Below are 19020 nucleotides of genomic sequence, written 5' to 3' on the forward strand. Positions count from 1 at the left end.
AATCTCCCAGGCTCAAGTGATTCTCCTACCTCAGTCTCCCCCAAGTAGCTGGGACTACAGATGTATGCCACCACACCCAGCTATTTTTCCTATTTTTTATAGAGACAAGGTCTCACTATGTTGTCCACACTGGTCTCAAACTCCTAGGCTCAAGCAATCCACCTGCCTTTGTCTCCCAAAGTGCCGGGATTACAGGTGTGAACCATTGTGCCTGGCCCTGCTCTCATGTTTTTAAACTTTAATTTTATAAGTTACCAAGAAAGATAAATTGAAGGACATAAGGATAAGAATGACTTTAGGCTTTGATAATAAGAAGGGTTCCAAGATAGAGAAGTCTGTATGTAACCAAAAGAATTTGGTTTTTTACCCTAAGTCTGGTACCCAACCAAGTGACTTTTTGGTTTGAAGCAGAAAGAAAACATTTGAAGACCTTAGAGAACCAAAGTGTCTTGTGAAAAAAAAAATTGCAACTACAAAAATCACCTTAAAAAGCAGTGAAGAGCAGATTTTGAGTAGATCGTTAACAAGAGGAAGATAAGTAATGAGAAGGCAAATTGGTATATCAGAAGTGAATAGGAGGTTTAAAGTGGCATTTTAAAAAATATTTGTTAATTTTAATTTTTTTTTTTTTTTTTTTTTTTTTTTAGAGACAGGGTCTTTCTTGTTCTGTTGCCTAGACTAAAGTGTAGTGTCATGATCATAGCTCACTGTAGCTCAAACTCCTGGAGTGAAGTGATCCTCCCACCTCAGCCTCACAAGCAGCTAGGACTATGTATACCACCACAGCTTGTTAATTTTTTTGCAGGGGGAAGGGGAGAGGATAGACACAAGGTTTCACTATGTTACCCTAACCAGGCTGGTCTTGAACTCCTGGCCTCAAGTGATTCCCCTGCCTCAGCCTCCCAAGTCACTGGCATTATAAGCATGAGCCCTGAGCCCAGCTAAAGTGGCATTCTAGCTATTAAAAATGGCAGGCAGCATGGATATATATCTGAAAGCACTAAGAAAACTTAATCTTTTTCTGACTGTATAGGTTCTCTTGAAATTTTCAGAAATGCAGATGAGTATAAATAACAAAAATTGCCCACAATTCCAGCATCCAAGGAAAACCACAATAAATATATTTTTTCTAGCAAAATATCTGCTGTTACTGTACAACTTACAATAAAGTTTGAAAATCTTAATGTACAACTCAATACATTTATATGTATTCATGTAAACATGACTCAGCTCAAGATACAGAACATTTCCATCATTCCTGAAGGTTCCCTTGTATCTTCCCCTCAATATTCATAAATTTGTTTTGGTATCTTTCTTTTCAGTATCCACAGATTTGTTTTGGCTGTTCTTGTACCTCATATAAATGGAATCACAGAATGATATAGTTTGGATATTTGTCCTCTCCAGATCTCATGTTGGGATGTGATCCCCAATTTTGGAGGTGGGTTTGTGGGAGGTGTTTGGGTCATAGGGGTGTATCCTTCATGAATGGCTTGGTGTCCTCTTTATGGTAATGAGTGAGTTCTCTATTACTCAAGTGATATCTGGTTGTTTAAAAGAGTCTGGGACCTCCCCCCACTCTCTTGCCCCCTCTCTCATCATGTGATATGCCTGCTTCACCCTTTGTCTTCCACCATGATTGTAAGCTACCTGAGAGCCTCACCAGACACAGATGCCAGCGCTATGCTTCTTGTACAGTCAGCAGAACCATGAGCCAAAATAAACCTCTTTTATTTATAAATTACCCAGCCTCAGATAGTCCTTTATAGCAACACAAAACAGACTAAGTAAAGTATTATTGAAGTCTGTTGAGTCTGCCTTCTTTTGCTCACACGTTGTGTCTGGGATTCATCCATGTTGTTTCACGTAATAATAGTTCTTTTACTTATTGTTTTGGGGTCATTTTCTACTGTATAAATATATAATAATTTATCTGTTCTGCTGTTGAACATTTGGATAGCTTTCAGTTTGGGACTATTATAAATAAAGCTGCTTTGAACATTCTTGTATAAGTCTTTTGGTGGACTTACACACTTGTTTCACTTCAATATATATATATCTAAGAATAGAGCTTCTGGATCATAACGTAAATACTGCGAAAGTCATGAATATTTGGTATACTTTCTTCTAAAAGCTTGATTGGTTTAGCTTTTGTATAGGTCTATGATATGTTGTGATTTTTTTTCTGTGATATATTGTGGATTTTTTTTTATGTATGAGCATGGAGATCAAGGGTCATTTCTCCTGAAACAAGGATATCCAATTAATCCAGCACTATTTATTGGAAAGACTACCTTTTCTTTTCTGAATTACAGTGGTGCCTGTCTGTTAAATTAGGAGAAATTACTGTATGGATGTGTTTTAGGACTCTTTATTCTGCTCTATTGATCTATTTTTCAGTATTTATTTTAAAGAAAGTTGAGACATGCTGAATACATAACTTTTAAATTTTTCTTACACAGTATTACATCATACTTCAAAAGCATAAATTTAAAACAACTGCAAAAAAAACCTTTGGTTTTTTTCTTGGACATTTTCTTTCCTTGGACATTTAGGTTGTTTTTTTCCTTCCTCTGGTTTTTTTTTTTTATCTGTTTTTTATATTGGAGGCCTTCCTCCAATGTCTGATAATCTTTGTACATTCATTTATGTATGAGGCAGTAAATAGTCCATTAGAAGTTCAGTGTGCGTAGGCTTTACTGTGGAGTGATTGGGTGAGTCATTTCTTTGGTGTCTCCTCAATTATTAGTATCTGTCATTTTTTTTCCATTGGGACTGTTCAGTTTTCCAGAGGAAAATTTTCCACTCTGCTGTCTGCAGAGTCAGTGCCAGTCCATCTAGCAGGTGTCTTGTAATTTAAAAAATAACAACATTGAAAAATATTGTTTTTTTTCCCTCCATCTCTACTTTGATGAGGTCTTATCTCCACTCACCACTTTCCCAAAGAATAGTTTCTGCCCTTCTCATTGTGTGGTTGAATGACTGCTAATACCGTGACTCTGAGTATGTCTTGAATGAGATCGTGGGATAGCAGTGTTCAGTGCAGTCTATTAATGGATCTTGACTGCAGCACTATTTTAGCCGTCCCTTTTAGAGCTCTGATTTGTCTTTAATGCTACAATTTATACTGTTTGCATTTGATCTGTAGTGAAACACTTCACTAGAGTAGGGTTTATATTTTACCTGACCAAATTTATAAGGGAAAGCAGTCATGTTACAAAGTTCAGTATCATGCCTTAAATTTAAAGCTCTTTTGTGTTTTGGTTATGTAAAGTGGTTTGTACTATACTGTGTCAGTGTTAGTTAATCTTTTTTGCTTTGCTTTGCTTCTTTACCAGCTTGGGAACAATGGATTCCCACTGGATGAAGTCCTGGTTTTCAAATGCCAGCTCTAGGATCTCTCATCCAGCAGAGATGCTCTTTCTGTGACTTCTGCTGTTCTCTCACTGGGATTTTTTTCTTGTTTAGAGGAAACTGAAAATAGATCCAGATTTTTATTCCTTCAAGATGACTGTCTATATTGGGAACAAAGCAAAAGAGTGTATGCGTGGAAGGAGGTCATGGTAGCTGGAGCACCTTTGTAGTTTATGCTTTGTATAAATGCCTCTGTGAATAACTCATGGGATTTTTCCCTTCTAGACCTTACATGTTTTTTTCCTCAGGCAGTTGGAGAAAGATACATACCAAAAATGAGAGGGAAACATGATGAGGGGTAAGTGGGGAGGATGCATACACTTGGAAGAGAGCTTTGAGGTTCTCAGGGAGAGAACTGCACAGGATAATGAGGAATAGATGCAAACAAATGGATCAAGAGAAGTCATGAAACATTGAGGTCTGAAGTTGTAGTTCTATACTCTGTTCTTTTTTCTCCTCACTGTCCATTGTTTTTAGATGAACAATGTCTTCAAAGAAATATAGGTCCAGACTTTGCTAGGGTGAGAATGATCTACATGGTCTTGTTGAACTGATCAAGTTAAACTGCAGTTTTAATGAAGTTAGGTTACACACACTGAATTTCAGGACAGAAGTAGTTATGATAACTGTATTGTACTTCTGTGATTTAAAAATAAATAATGGAATGGCCATATGGGGATTAACGAGGCTGATTTCTGTGTTAACCAGGGCTCACTAGGCTTTCTACAGCCTTCCTGGTAGGAGAGAGGAAACAAAATGCATTTGCTTTTGTCCAAATTCATATGATAATTGTAGTGTTAATCACCATGAACCTTTGTATTAGGGTTCCTAGGTCAGGGTGTGTTGCCAGTTGCAGACCAGAGCGCAGAGAAGGGAAAGAACTCTACTTTTTTCCTGAGTCCCTTTCAGGCCCTGGAAAAATAAGATGGTGTCAAAAATGGGAGGCAATACAGATGTGGTTGAAATAGAGACCCTCAAGCCATTTGATCCCATAACATAGAGTTTCAATTTACAATAAACTCCTTCAAATGACACTCTCTCGATCAGCACCTCCTTCTACTAGGTTTAAGCCCCTACTCCTACCCAGCAGTCTGTTTACCACATTTTCTAAAAATCATTTTCCTTATGTTTGTTTCAACCAGTTGCCCAAGGGTAGGGTTTGAGGCATATTGATCTCTATACCCCACTACTTAGCCCAGTGTCAAGAAAGCACTTAATAAATGTATGTTTGTGAATGTCACCCAGAAGGGTTCATTACCTTACCTTACCATTGGTTTCCAGGACTGGAAACTCTATAGAGGTAGTTTAGGTTAGGCCAGGCTTTAGTCTTTGATTTATGAGCTGTTATAAAGTCATCTGGAATCCCATTTCTTTCCTTTTTTCTGCTCTGCCTTTCTGAATGGCCCACTTAATCTTAAAACTGGCTCCTTCTCAGGGCTGCAGATTGGCTGTCAGCAATTTTGTAGGCCATGTCTTCCCTAGACTTTGTGTATACCTTTGTACAGGGGAAGGGAAAGTTCGGTGGGAGTGTGTTAAGAGAGTCCGAGGTTTTTACTGATTGAACCACTTCAGAACCAGTCCCAGTGGCCAGGGAGTGCCATTTGCATCTGGGTAAAGTCCTGAGTTCCTTGAATCATTCATGATGAAAAAGTGGAGAGAGTGACCCTGATTGGCTTAGATAGACTGGGTTCACCCTGGAGCTGGATGGGATGAGATTTCCCTGAAGCACATGAACTACAGGAAGAATGAGCAGAGATCTACCTGGGAACTTGACTACTGTTAGGAGGGGAGAATATGGATGTTGTGTGGGCAACCATCAAAGTCCACTGCTACTGTAATCCAGATTTTCTAGGGAACCTAGACTATTTATAACTATTCTATCCTTCATATAATAAAGTCACTTGGGAATTTATTGATTGCCTGTTATGGAAAAGAATTAATAGTAAAATTATTACATTTTGAATCTGAGACTCTTCCCTACTATTTGGTTGGGGATAGAAGACACTCAAATAGGTAAAAAGTTAACTATCCATGTAAGATATGGGTAACAGTACAAGGCAGCAGTATGACAGATGATATGTTGTTTAAGTGAGTCATCCATAGAGTTTATACTTTGCATTCCCCAGTAATTGTTTGTTTGTTTGTTTTTGAGATGGAGTCTCGCTTTGTTGCCCAGGCTGGAGTGCAGTGGCACGATCTCAGCTCATTGCAACCTCTGCCTCCCAAGTTCAAGCAGTTCTCCTGCCTCAGCCTCCTGAGTAGCTGGGGCTATAAGCACATGCCACCATGCCCGGCTAATTTTTTGTATTTTTAGTAGAGACGGGGTTTCACCATGTTAGCTAGGATGGTCTTAATCTCAACGTGATCCACCTGCCACAGCCTCCCAAAGTGCTGGGATTACAGGCATGAGCCACCACACCTGGCCATTTGTTTTTAATCTGAAAGTCACCGTGCCAGGCACTGTGGAGCTTAAAGAGATAATAGAAACAAGACGCTGGCCCTGAAAACTTCAAGCCCAATCAAGAGAATGATTAACAGGCTTGGGGGCGGGGAAGCGTGGCCTCCCTCACAGAAGCAAACCACAGAGGACAGGGTCCTATAAACACAAATAAGTGTTCCTGGTGAGCCCTCCAGAGTCTCAGGGGCCTGGATGGGCAGAGGAGACGCTTGGCATTCTCTATAGACAGCGCTGTCCAACTGCTCAGAGCAGCGGGTCTGGGGAGAACAACCAGATCACCCCAATCCCCAGAGCAATGGTGATGGTTACAAACTTTGGTTGGTCATTGCTGCTTGTTAGAAGGCCCCACTGTGGCCCAGCCCTGTTGATTGGAGGGTTTCTAGTAGTGGATCAGCGTCCACTGATAAGACTCATAGTGCTGTTAGAACACTTTCTTAAAGCTATCCAATCACATTTATGGACATTTCAGAGGAATTAAAAAACAATATCTTGCTATTCATTTAACACATTTATTTAGGGGACTGCAGTGCTCTAGGGACATGGTGGTGATCCAAAACTTACTTGATGTCTACTGTCACAGCCTACAGTCTAGTGGAGGAAATAGACAAAAGGCAAATAAATATATAACATAATTGCCAATTGTAGTGATGGTGAGAAGGAAACAAAATGGGCAGAGCTAGAGATTTGCACAAGGCTTGATACACCTTGAAGGTATTTTGTAAATGATCTTATGGGTTAGGATTTTATTCCTGATGATTTCCACAGTTAAATATAAATAATTTTCATTCTTTTTGTCTCTTAGGTGCACTTTACAGGTCCCTGATGAATCAAGAGAACCCTCCACCATATCCGGGCCCTGGTCCAACGGCCCCATACCCACCTTATCCACCACAACCAATGGGTCCAGGACCTATTGGGGGACCCTACCCACCTCCTCAAGGGTACCCCTACCAAGGATACCCACAGTACGGCTGGCAGGGTGGACCTCAGGAGCCTCCTAAAACGACAGGTGTGTGTCTTTGAATATATGGGTGTGCAGTCCCGTGTCACCAAAGGAAATGTTTGCATGTTTTCTTTGGCAGAGAAGAAACTCTTTCCAGCCTTTGCAACTTGTGCTTGCTGTCCCCAGAGCTTGATGATGGCTTACGGTGAATTCTCACTCCTGAGAAGAGGCCCAAGTCAGCTCTGCCTACTACATTCACACCTCTTGCCCCTCTGGGGCTGATGACTTCCTGGCCCACATGTTTTCTGAGGGCTACCCTCTAGAGCACTTGGGGGTGGGGAAGGAATTAGCAGTTGGGTCTTTGCTCTGCAGCCAGCTTTGTATTTTAGGTTTAGTAATTAGCCTCTTGAGTTTATCTGTCAGCTTATTGACCCTCAAGTCATCCTCTTGCCCCTGCTACTGGGGTTTTTCTTACTAAATGTTTTCATAATTCTATTTAACCTGCCAGTTGAGTTTTCAGGAGGCTCTTGAGTCCTTCTTGTGTGCTATAGAACAGTGTTACTCAAAGTTCAGTCTGTAGACAAATGCCGGTCAATGAACAGTGAACAGTTATGGCCTATATTATATGTACAGAAGTGAGAGTAAACATTTAGAAACTTTTAGAGCAATTTGGTATTGCTGTGACATCCAAGCACGTAATCTTGCATTTTACAAAAACTATCAGTCTGAAAGATTAAAAATAAAACATCTTGAGGAGCACTGTGCTAGATGTCTTGGTCACTATTTTATAGCCCTTTGGTTGGCACAATAGCTGCTCTCTTATTAGCCCTTTCAGCTTTTTTTTTTTTTTTTTTTTTGAGACGGAGTCTCACTCTGTTGCCCAGGCTGGAGTGCAGTGGCGCGATCTCTGCTCACTGCAAGCTGCGCCTCCTGGGTTCACGCCATTCTCCTGCCTCAGCCTCCCGAGTAACTAGGACTACAGGTGCCCGCCACCATGCCCAGCTAATTTTTTTGTATTTTTAGCAGAAAAATATGTATGGGAAATGAGAGAATACAAACACAAAAGACCTTCTTGCCCTAGAGCAGTGGTTCTCAACTGCAGATTTTGCCCTCCAGAGGACATTCAAGCAACGTCATCTTAAAGACATTTTTATTTGTCACAAATTGTGTGAAGAGGTACCACTGGCATCTATTGGGGTGAGGCTGGGAACACTGCTAAACATCCTACAATGCACAGGACAGTCTCCCATGACAAAGAATTATCTGGGTTAAATGTCAATAGCATCAAAAATATCTCCCTAGAATAATTTACAATCTATGGCAAAACTCTGTACTCCAATGAGGCACCTAAAATTTAAGACGGCCATTCAAAAATTTATTATGGCCAGGCACAGTGGCTCACGCCTGTAATCCCAGCACTTTGGGAGGCCAAGGCGGGCAGATCACCTGAGGTCAGGAGTTCAAGACCAGCCTGGCCAACATGGTGAAACCCCGTCTCTACAAAAAATACAAAAACTAGCCAGGCGTGGTGGTACGTGTCTATAGTCCCAGCTACTCAGGAGGCTGAGGCAGGAGAATGGCTTGAACCTGGGAGGCAGACGTTGCTGTGAGCCGAGGTCACACCATGCACTCTAGCCTGGCGACAGAGTGAGACTCCATCTCAAAAAAAAAAAAAAAAGTGCTTATTGTGTGTCACATGGTCTCCTAAGTGCTTTATATACATTAACATTTAATCCTTGCAAAAATCCTATGAAGTTATTCCCATTTTATAGTGATGTAATAGAGGTACAAAGTTAGAGTAATGACTTGCCCAAGGTCACCTAGCTAGAAGGGGCACTTTCCAGATTAGAATCCTGATAGCTTGGCCTCAAAATCTGTACCTATAATTATTACTGTACTGTTGTTCCTCTCCTGCCTTCTCTGAGCTGACTCACATTCATCTGAATTTAGTGCCTTATGCTTCCTCTTAGAGATTTTCCTGTCATTTAGTTCTTTACTAATCAAAAGTAATAACAGCATTGATGGCTAATTTTATTCTAGGACTTGATGATTCTCTAGAATAAGAATTTTGCATTCATGGAAAAGATTATACTTTTATAGTGGCAAAGCTTTTACTCTGTTAAGATTGAATAGAATATTTGAATACCTTTAAAGAATTTAATTTATCTGGAAGGAAGCTTTTGCAATCCAAGATTGTGTTCTGTTGTAACAGTTTTTATAATGCATGCTCAGAAGAGGGCAGGAAGTATAACCAGTGTAATCAGAGTAGTTGATTCAGGCCTGTGACATCAGAGAAACATTTTCGGAAAATAAACCTCAGCTTCTGGGTTTTCTGCTTCGAAATAAGGTAACCCTATGATGAATAAAAGAAAGCAGAAAAGACTACATATGGTATGATTCCATTTATGTGAAATTCAGAAACAGACAAAAAGTATGTATGATGCCAGAGATCAAAATAATGGTTACTCCTGGCTGTGGAGTTGGGAAACTAGAGTGGGACTGGTTATTCATTGGGTTGGGAACAAAGGAACTTTATGGGGTTTTAGGAATGTTCTGTATCTTAATCTTGATATAAACATTCTTCAAGATAGATAGTTATGACTTGTGTACTTTGCTGTACGTTATATGTCAGCAGAGAAAGATAGCCCAGCATTTGAGTTATCTGGTAGACTCAGCCCAATGCCTGCCTGGTGTTAGGTCTTTTACCTATAGCCCTCATGGTCTTCCTGTCCATTTCTAGGCCAATATTGTTTATAGTGACTCTCTAACTAGCATTTGATGAGTTTAGAACTTTATTGAGTTCGTTTAGAATAAGTGCTTCCTAGGTTCAGTGGACTTTGTCCACTGTTCATGCAGAAAATACAGATTTGGTCATCTTTCTTACCTTTCATATAATTTAAGTATTGATGTCAGCCTTTTTGATGAAAAATAATTTCTTAATTCTTTTTAGAGTTAAAAGGCTCCTTATTTCAGTGTTACCAATCATGATTGATTTCACAAATGCAGTTGAAAGCTGTTTAATATCCTTTCCTATGGATATACCCAGGAATTTCTTTCTCTGTCATTAGCTTGTGAATTATTAACTGCCCAGATCCTTTCTGCACCCAAACATAGCAGGTAGTGCCAAATGGTCAAATTTTGTCACCTGGGGTCCATATTCTGTGAATGGGATTCGGAAGAATGTAGCCTCACTGAGTGATGAACCCTTTAGGGACCCATTTTATTCCTTGCTCTGGTATTGCTTATGGGATTCCCAGTCAGAATTATGTGTTCTCATGCTGTGTGTCTGAGCTCTATACTGAAATTTAAGCTTTTTCTTTCTAGCTGAATGATTTTAGATTTATCTACTACTGTAGATACTCTCTCCACTCAACTTCAAGTGTGTGGCATATTATGTTAATGGATACATAGGTAGAAATGGTTTCTTTTTCAAAGGAGGGAGGATCTCCTTTATCCTTAATTGGTGTCTGGTAATTAGTTAGGGCTTAATAAAGGTGTGATGAACGGATGAGCAGGGTCGTGTAGATGGCTAACCTAAGCAGAACCTTCCTTGGTCATCTGTTTGTGATTTAGAATTCATGTGTCAGAGATTGTAGCAAAAAAACCCACCTTTTGTTTTTTTAAGAAGCCAACCTTTTGGAAGCCATGTGATTGGAAGCAGCAAGTGCTTGTAGGAATTAGGTCTCCCAGAAGAGCATACCTGCAGATTATGTCAAGGATCTCCTGGGTGGTTTTTAAGAATAACAACTAGTATTTGTTGAGCACCATGCTTGGTGTTAGCTTTATATAATCTTCACAACAACCCCATAGTATCAGTCCCATGTTATAGAAGTGGAATCTGAGACTCAGAAAGGTTGTGTTTCAGTTATCTGTTGTATAACATATCACCCCCAACTCACTGGCTTAAAACAATGATTTATTATTTCTCATGATTCTCCGAGTTGGCTGGGAGGCTCTTCTTGCTTTTTGTGATCTTTCGTGGGGTCACTCTTGTTACTTAATTCAGCTGTCAGCCTGGCTGGATGTAGGCTATCCAAGATGACCTCACTGACATGAGTAGGGTCTTGGTTTGCCTCCATGAGGCCTGTCTCAGCACATAGTCTGTCATCATTGGGTGGTCTAGCTTAAGCTGCTTTACATGACAACTAGCTTCCAATAGGGTGAAAGTGGAAGCTGCCAGGATTTTGGGCTAGGCCCAGAACTGGCACAGCATCACTTACCCCTTATTCCAGTATTCAAAACAAGTCTCAAGGCCAGCCACTTTCAACAGGAGGGTGAACAGATGTCACCTCCCTCCTCCCCCTCTTTTTTTGGTATATTTGACATGTAATTCATGTACCATACAATTTACCCATTTAAAGTTGTACAATCCAATGGTTTTCAGTATATCAACAGTTTTTCAACCATCACCACTATCATAATTCCAGAACATTTTCTTTTATTATTATACTTTAAGTTCTAGGATACGTGTGCAGAATGTGCAGGTTTGTTACATAGGTATGCATGTGCCATGGTGGTTTGCTGCACCCGTCATCTACATTAGGTATTTCTCCTAATGCTATCCCTCCCCAGCCCCCCACCCCCGACAGGCCCTAGTGTGTGATGTTCCCCTCCCTGTGTCCATGTGTTCTCTTTGTTCAACTCCCACTTATGAGTAAGAACATGTTCCTGTGTTAGTTTGTTGAGAATGGTGGTTTCCAGCTTCATCCATGTCCCTGCAAAGGACATGAACTCATCCTTTTTTATGGCTGCATAGTATTCCATGGTGTATATGTACCACATTTTCTTTATCCAGTCTATCATTGATGGGCATTTGGGTTGGTTCCAAGTTTTTGCTATTGTGAATAATGCTGCAATAAACATACCTGTGCATGTGTCTTTTTTTTTTTTTTTTTTTTTTTTTGAGACGGAGTCTCACTCTTTCACCCAGGCTGGAGTGCAGTGCGTGATCTCGGCTCACTGCAGGCTCCGCCCCCCGGGGTTCACGCCATTCTCCTGCCGCAGCCTCCCATGTAGCTGGGACTACAGGCGCCCGCCACCTCGCCCGGCTAATTTTTTGTATTTTTAGTAGAGACGGGGTTTCACCGTGTTAGCCAGGATGGTCTCAATCTCCTGACCTCGTGATCTGCCCGCCTCGGCCTCCCAAAGTGCTGGGATTACAGGCGTGAGCCACCGCGCCCGGCCGCATGTGTCTTTATAGCAGAATGATTTATAATCCTTTGGGTATATACCCAGTAATGCGATTGCTGGGTCAAATGGTATTTCTGGTTCTAGATCCTTGAGGAATCGCCACACTGTCTTCCACAATGGTTAAACTAATTTACACTCCCACCAGCAGTGTAAAAGCGTTCCTATTTCTCCACATCCTCTCCGGCATCTGTTGTTTCCTGACTTTTTATTGTTTTTGTTTTGTGTTTTTTGAGATGGAGTCTCGCACTGTCGCCCAGGCTGGAGTGCAGCGGCGCGATCTTGACTCACTGCAACCTCCACCTCCAGGGTTCAAGCGATTCTCCTGCCTCAGCCCCCTGAGTAGCTGGGATTACAGGCATGTGCCACCATGGCTGTAATTTTTGTATTTTTAGTAGAGATGGGGTTTCATCATATTGGTCAGGCTGGTGTTGAATTCCTGACCTAGTGATCTGCCCACCTCGGCCTCCCAAAGTGCTGGGATTACATGCGTGAGCCACGGTGCCCAGCCATTTCCTGACTTTTTAATGATCACCGTTCTAACTGGTGTGAGATGGTATCTCATTGTGGTTTTGATTTGCATTTCTCTAATGACCAGTGATGATGAACTTTTTTTCATATGTTTTTGGCTGCATAAATGTCTTCTTTTGAGAAGTGTCTGTTCATATTCTTTGCCCACTTTTTGATGGGGTTGTTTTTTTCTCATAAATTTGTTTAATTAAGTTCCTTGTAGATTCTGGATATTAGCCCTTTGTCAGATGGATAGATTGCAAAAATTTTCTCCCATTTGTAGGTTGCCTGTTCACTCTGATGATAGTTTCTTTTGCTGTGCAGAAGCTCTTTAGTTTAATTAGATCCCGTTTGTCAATGTTGGCTTTTGTTGCCATTGCTTTTGGTGTTTTAGCCATGAAGTCTTTGCCTATGCCTATGTCCTGAATGGTATTGCCTAGGTTTTCTTCTAGGGTTTTTATGGTTTTAGGTCTTACGTTTAAGTCTTTAATCCATATTGAGTTAATTTTTGTATAAGGTATAAGGAAGGGGTCCAGCTTCAGTTTTCTGCACATGGCTAGCTAGTTTTCCCAACACCATTTATCAAATAGGGAATCCTTTCCCCATTTCTTGTTTTTGTCAGGTTTGTCAAAGATCAGATGGTTATAGATGTGTGGTGTTATTTCTGAGGCCTCTGTTCTGTTCCATTGGTCTATATACAGAACATTTTCATCACCCCAAAAAGAAACCCTTTAGCAATCTCTCCCCATTTCCTTCCACTCTTCCCTACCCACCCCACTTTTTTTTTTTTTTTTTTGAGACGGAGTCTCACTCTGTTGCCCAGGCTGGAGTGCGGTGGCACAATCTCGGCTCACTGCAAGCTCTGCCTCCCGGATTCACGCCATTCTCCTGCCTCAGCTTCCCGAATAGCTGGGACTACAGACGCCTGCCACCATGCTCAGCTAATTTTTTTTATTTTTAGTGGAGACGGGGTTTCACCGTGTTAGCCAGGATGGTCTTGATCCCCTGACCTCATGATCAGCCCACCTCAGCCTCTCAGAGTGCTGGGATTACAGGCGTGAGCCACCGTGCCCGGCCTGTTCCCCACCATTAATCTACTCTGTCTCTATAGATTTGTCTGTTCTAGACATTTTGTATAAATGGAACCATACAATATTTGGTCTTTTGTTACTGGCTTCTTTCACTTAGCTTGATATTTCCAGGGTTCATCTATGTTGTAGCATGTATCAATACTTTATTCCTTCCTATTGCCAAATAATATTCCATTGTGGATATACCACATTTTAGTTATCCTTTCATTGGTCGATGGGCATTTAGGTTGTTTCTACTTTCTGGCTATTAGCAATAATGAATAATGGCTGTTATAAACATTTGTATTAAATAGACTCCATCCTGGAGGAATGGCATGTGAATACAGGGTGAGAGGAATTGGTGACCATCTGTGCAAACAGTCCACCACATTCTGCCCTTTGCTCTCAACAATTCACATCCCCCTCATATGCAAAATATATCCACCCCTTTCCACCACCACTAGATGTCTCATCCAATAATTACATCAGCTTAAAATCCAGAATATTATCATCTAGGTAGTCTATATGTAGGTAAGGCCTCTAACCTGCCATACTGGTCCATATACCCTAACTTTGTTCATGTTGCTTCCTTTACTTCTCACCTCTCATTCCCACTCTGCCACAACCTACCCTACACATCTCTGGAGATCAAAAGAAAATATCTCTTCTTCCTTGAAGCTTTTGCTTACCTATACTATACCTCCAGTAGAATTTACCACTCCTATTTGCTTCAACTGCACCCTATACAGACTTCTTTCAGAGCCCTTCTTCTTGCTCCAGATTCAATAGTGTCTACCTTATGTACAGTCCATTTTAGCTTTTTTATGTCTGAATTCAATCAACCTTGCTCTTAGTGTTTAGGCTCTCACCGTTTGTTTTGGTCAAGACTCTTAAGGCTGCAAGTGATAGAACCCTAGCCTTAGATATTAACCAGCAACGGAGGTTCACCAGACATCTGAGTAAAGAAAGCCTCCAAGATAAAAAATGGTGATCCAAACAGAAAAAAGGGATTCTGAGGGAACAAACATTGCAGGGAGAAGAAAACCCTCCTACCAGAAAGTGGGGGAATCCTCTAATACTCTTTATTTTATTTTATTTTATTTGATGGAGTCTTGCTCTGTCACCCAGGCTGGAGTGCAGTGGTGCAATCTTGGGTCACTGCAACCTCCGCCTCCCAGGTTCAAGTGATTCTCCTGTCTCAGCCTCCCGAGTAGCTGGGATTACAGGCATACGCCACCATGCCCAGCTAATTTTTGTATTTTTAGTAGAGACAGAATTCCACTGTATTGGCCACGCTGGTCTCAAACTCCTGACCTCAGGTGATTCACCCGCCTCGGCCCCCTAAAGTGCAGGGATTACAAGCATGAGTCACTGCGCCTGGCCCACTAATATTCTTAAGATATACTGAAGATAAATCTTATTGAAATAAGAGCAGTGGTGCTGTATAAAATGAACTCTGGAAACAAAAGCACTTAGCCAAGAAGAATGTGAAACTGATCTCACCCTAAGGACTAGATCCAAAAGGTCCATTTGGCAGCCAGATCTTGCCAGAGCAGAATTTAAGGCATTTGCCATAGGTGGAAGGTTGATGTATGTTTTGGTTATCTATTGTTACATCACAAACCACCCCCAATCTTAGAGGTTCCATAATTTGGACAGGGCTTGAGAGGAAAGATTGATTGCTCCTTGTTGGCATCTACTGAGGCTGGAACATAGATAACAATAAGCAATTTGCTGGGTTGGGTTTGTACACTTTCTACTGTCCAATATGATCCATAAACTTTCTTCTTGGCTTTGTATTATGTCCAAAAGGGTACTCTTGGGTTGACTGACACTTGCAAAACAGAGAAAGAAGCCATTTGGTTTGGCCAGTGCTTTAGAAGGGAGAAAGGGGTGGGAGCATGATGGCCAGCTGCTGGGAGGGGTCAGGAGGTACCTACATGCTAGTATTTCTGTGTGCATTCCAAACCAGTGTTGGGTTTCTCCACTTTTACTGGCTTTGTTTGATCTCATTGTCCTTGAAGATTTGATTAACTTCAACCCTATTCTGTCAGCTGTTTCAGTTCCAATGGAACCTTGTAATTCTGGTTCATTATAACAAGAAATTATCTCAAATCCAAAAAGAAAAAAAAATCACGTCTAGCATTTCAGCTGACATGGTTGAAACAGCTTGGGGTTAGTTGTCTCTGTCCCTCTGCGTGGTCTCTCAGTGCTGCTATCACAGCATGAGAGTTTCAGAGTAGGTGGGTTTTTTCCATGTTACAATGCAAGAATGGAATCTGCCAGGCCTTCCTGCACATGTAACCCTGAACATAAAATAAAAGCCTTAAAAAAGAAATGAAACAAAAAACTCTTGATTTAGCTTCTAATTTTGAAACAATTTCAGACTTAGAAAAACATTGCAAAGATAAAACAAATGGTTCTGTATACCTTTCATCCCGATTTCCCCAAACCTTACATAGCCACAATACAATGATCCATCAGGCTTTTTCACCCCCTTGGCTCAGTAGTCACACAGTGTCACATCCATCACACTCTTGGTCAAAGCAACATGAAGTCTATCTAGCCTAGTTTCAAGGGGAGGAAAATAGACTTCATTCCTTGTTGGGAGAGTGGTAAGTCACATTGCAAAAAGGCATATGGGTTGGGAGATTTTTGGAAACATTACCACAAGTTTCAATGGTGACAGGTGAATTCCTGTTCACTGAAACATTCTAAATAACAGAACTATTTCTAGATTCTAATAAATATGCCATAGTATCATAACTGTTTAAAGTGAAAAATTAAACACTATAACTAGGCTTATATCAGAATATAGGTGATCTGTCATTTTAAGGATACTCCTGTGAATTGGTTAGAAAGTCATGGAAGAAGGGGGTTTTTTATTTTATCACCAAGTTGAAATGACTTCCACTCAGATACCTTGAATCATCAGAAGTGGAAGAGTCCTCACATGATCATCTGGGTTAGTTATTACCCTCTGACCTTATAGCAAACATCAGTAGGCAATTACAGCTCCTTTCACTAAGCGTGAATATGGCTTCAGCATACCCCAGCATTCTAGACAGGAACCATGAATAGATTTGAATCGTTAGGTGTAAGACGAACCCATTTACCATTCCTTGCTAGGTTAACCCCCTCTTTTTAGAGACATTTAAACTGAAGCCCAGGGAATGGCTTAGTGACTTCCCAGGGTCAATGAGTTTTAACTAGAATATAAGTTTCCTGCCAGGCGCAGTGGCTCATGCCTGTAGTCCCAGCACTTTGGGAGGCTGAGACAGGAGGATCGCTTGAGGCCAGGAGTTCGACACCAGCCTAGGCACTGTACTAAGACACCACACATCTCCACAAATAATAAAATAAAATTATCCAGGTGTGATAGTGCATGCCTGTAGTCCTAGCTACTCAGGAGGCTGAGGCAGGAGGATCACCTGAGTCCAGGAGTTCCAGGCTACAGTGAACTAGGATTGAGCCACTGCACTCCAGCGTGGGCAACGGAGCAAGACCCTATCTCTCAACAACAACAAAACATCTCCTGATCCCAGGCTAAGTGCATTTCTTCATTATGCCCTGCTGCTGTGATCCAGCACAGATTCCACAGAAATTCTCAAACACCACCAAAGGAAAATATTTCCAGCCTTTTCCCTTCCTTATCTGCACCCCCCACCCCTAAAACACACAAAAACAAAACAAAAAACCACCTAAAAGTTATAGCAGAACACCAGTTTCCTGGTAGACAGAGGTAAAGTGGAGTGCAATAAAGCTGGATTCAAATCTCATTAACACTAGGACCTGAGCAAATTATTTTACCTCCCTGATCTTTGAGTGTGCCCTGCCTCCCCTTGTATGCTTCTCAAAGACAAGAGTTTTTTTCTTCTTTCACCTCTGCTTCCACTGCATCTTCAACAGTGTTGAGCACGTGTGTGTGTGTGTGTGTCTGTATGTGTGTATGTGTATGTGTATATGCTCAGTAAATATGTGTTAGATGAATGCAAATACTACCATTTCAAAGGGTGGTTGTCAGTTCATGTTCAGTGTCTGGTCCCCTTGTCACTTTCCCTTAGAGACCCTTCCCTTGCTATTTAACTTCCATAAGTCCAGATATTGGGGTTTTATTTATGTTCTTCTGGGGTAGGACTGTGATATCTGGCAACATTCAGATTTAAAATGAAATAAGTTCTACTTCAGCACAGTCCATTGGGAAGCCCCCATGGAGCTCAAAAGCCTCATGGGCCTTTGAACAAGATTTCTAAGCCTGTATGTTGAGAACTACCCAGTGACCCTGGTTCTTTGTGATTTGAAGACATGAAAAGGGAGTGCATCTTCAGGGTTACCCTTTTGGGCCCACCGGGCCATTGGCCAGCCAGCAGAATGTTATGAGAGGCCTCTATATTCCACGGTCAGAGATTGTGGGCGAGGTGATAGAATGGCATATTTCTCCTGCACACTCTTCTTGGTGTCTCATGCTGCTTTCATTAGTCAGTGTGAGGAAAGAGGAGGAAGGAAATTTAACGGTCTGGCATCTCTGACTAATTGGCTCTAAGTATGGAATTACTGCCTGGCTTGTTTGAGCCTTTTATACTTTCTTTCATCAGAAACTCCAATCAGGAATTTTCATTGCCCTGGAAAGCCTTTCCAGCATAGACCATTCCAGTGCCTTCTTTCTTTGCCAGGTATCAGACGACAGAATGTCCCAACAAGGACACTGCTTAGTGCCACCAAAAGCCACATTGGCTTAGAATCTAGGTAGAGTTTTTCCAGTTCCCTGAGCTTCTGCTTTCTTGTCTGTAGAGCTGGGATTACAGGATTGTGATAAAGAATAAATAAAGTAATGCATCTTTACAGTTTATGGCACCTTGATGAGCAGTGAGGAAGTTAGTACCCTCCCCTGGCCCACACAAATTTTCTGAATTTTTGCTTAGGGATGGATAGGGGTGGGGAAGACAAAGCTCTCTGGAAAGCAGGGAAAGCCAGTTGCTGAGGGTCACTCCTGATCTATCCCCACTGGCCTGAAGAAACTGGGACAGCTCCAGAGTCATCTCTCATCTGCAATCATGACCATATAATTGATCCCCTCCTCCTGTTCATGCCCTCTGCTGTCTTATTCTCAGAGCCCCCTAATAGCTTTCCATTTCACTGGAGTGAAAGCTAGAATCCTTGCAGCAACTAGCAAGTCCCTTTGTGATGGGGCTGCTGCCATCTCTCTGACTCCTGCCACTTTGCCCCTGTGCCCTCTGCTCCACCTTCCCTCCCTTCCTCACCAGGCACATTCCAACTCTAGGGACTTTGCCCTTGCCGTGCCCTTCCCTCAGACATCCACAGCTTACAGTCTCACGTTCTTTTGAGTCTTGTTCAGCTGCCGCCTAGTCAGAAAGGCCTTCCAATCACCTCCCCCTCCCCCACCCCATATAATTGTAGCGCCCCCACTGGCACTCTCT

At 41.6% G+C, this 19020-nt stretch overlaps 1 protein-coding gene across 5 annotated transcripts in view; it reads left to right on the forward strand.

The window, feature by feature from the left end:
* CYSTM1 (cysteine rich transmembrane module containing 1) overlaps positions 1-19020 on the forward strand; it is an 85661-nt gene that overhangs the window by 29171 nt on the left and 37470 nt on the right. For all 5 annotated transcript variants that reach the window (XR_009213815.1, XR_009213814.1, XR_009213816.1 and 2 more), the window contains one exon: positions 6675-6881. Coding sequence is in view for 2 of the 5 variants with exons in the window: in XM_058439904.1 (XP_058295887.1) it covers positions 6675-6881 (207 nt within the window). In the remaining 3 variants the exon portion in view is untranslated. The remainder of the gene's footprint in view (positions 1-6674; positions 6882-19020) is intronic.

Source organism: Hylobates moloch, unplaced genomic scaffold (assembly GCF_009828535.3).
Source record: "Hylobates moloch isolate HMO894 unplaced genomic scaffold, HMol_V3 SCAFFOLD_6, whole genome shotgun sequence".
Lineage (NCBI taxonomy): Eukaryota > Metazoa > Chordata > Mammalia > Primates > Hylobatidae > Hylobates > Hylobates moloch.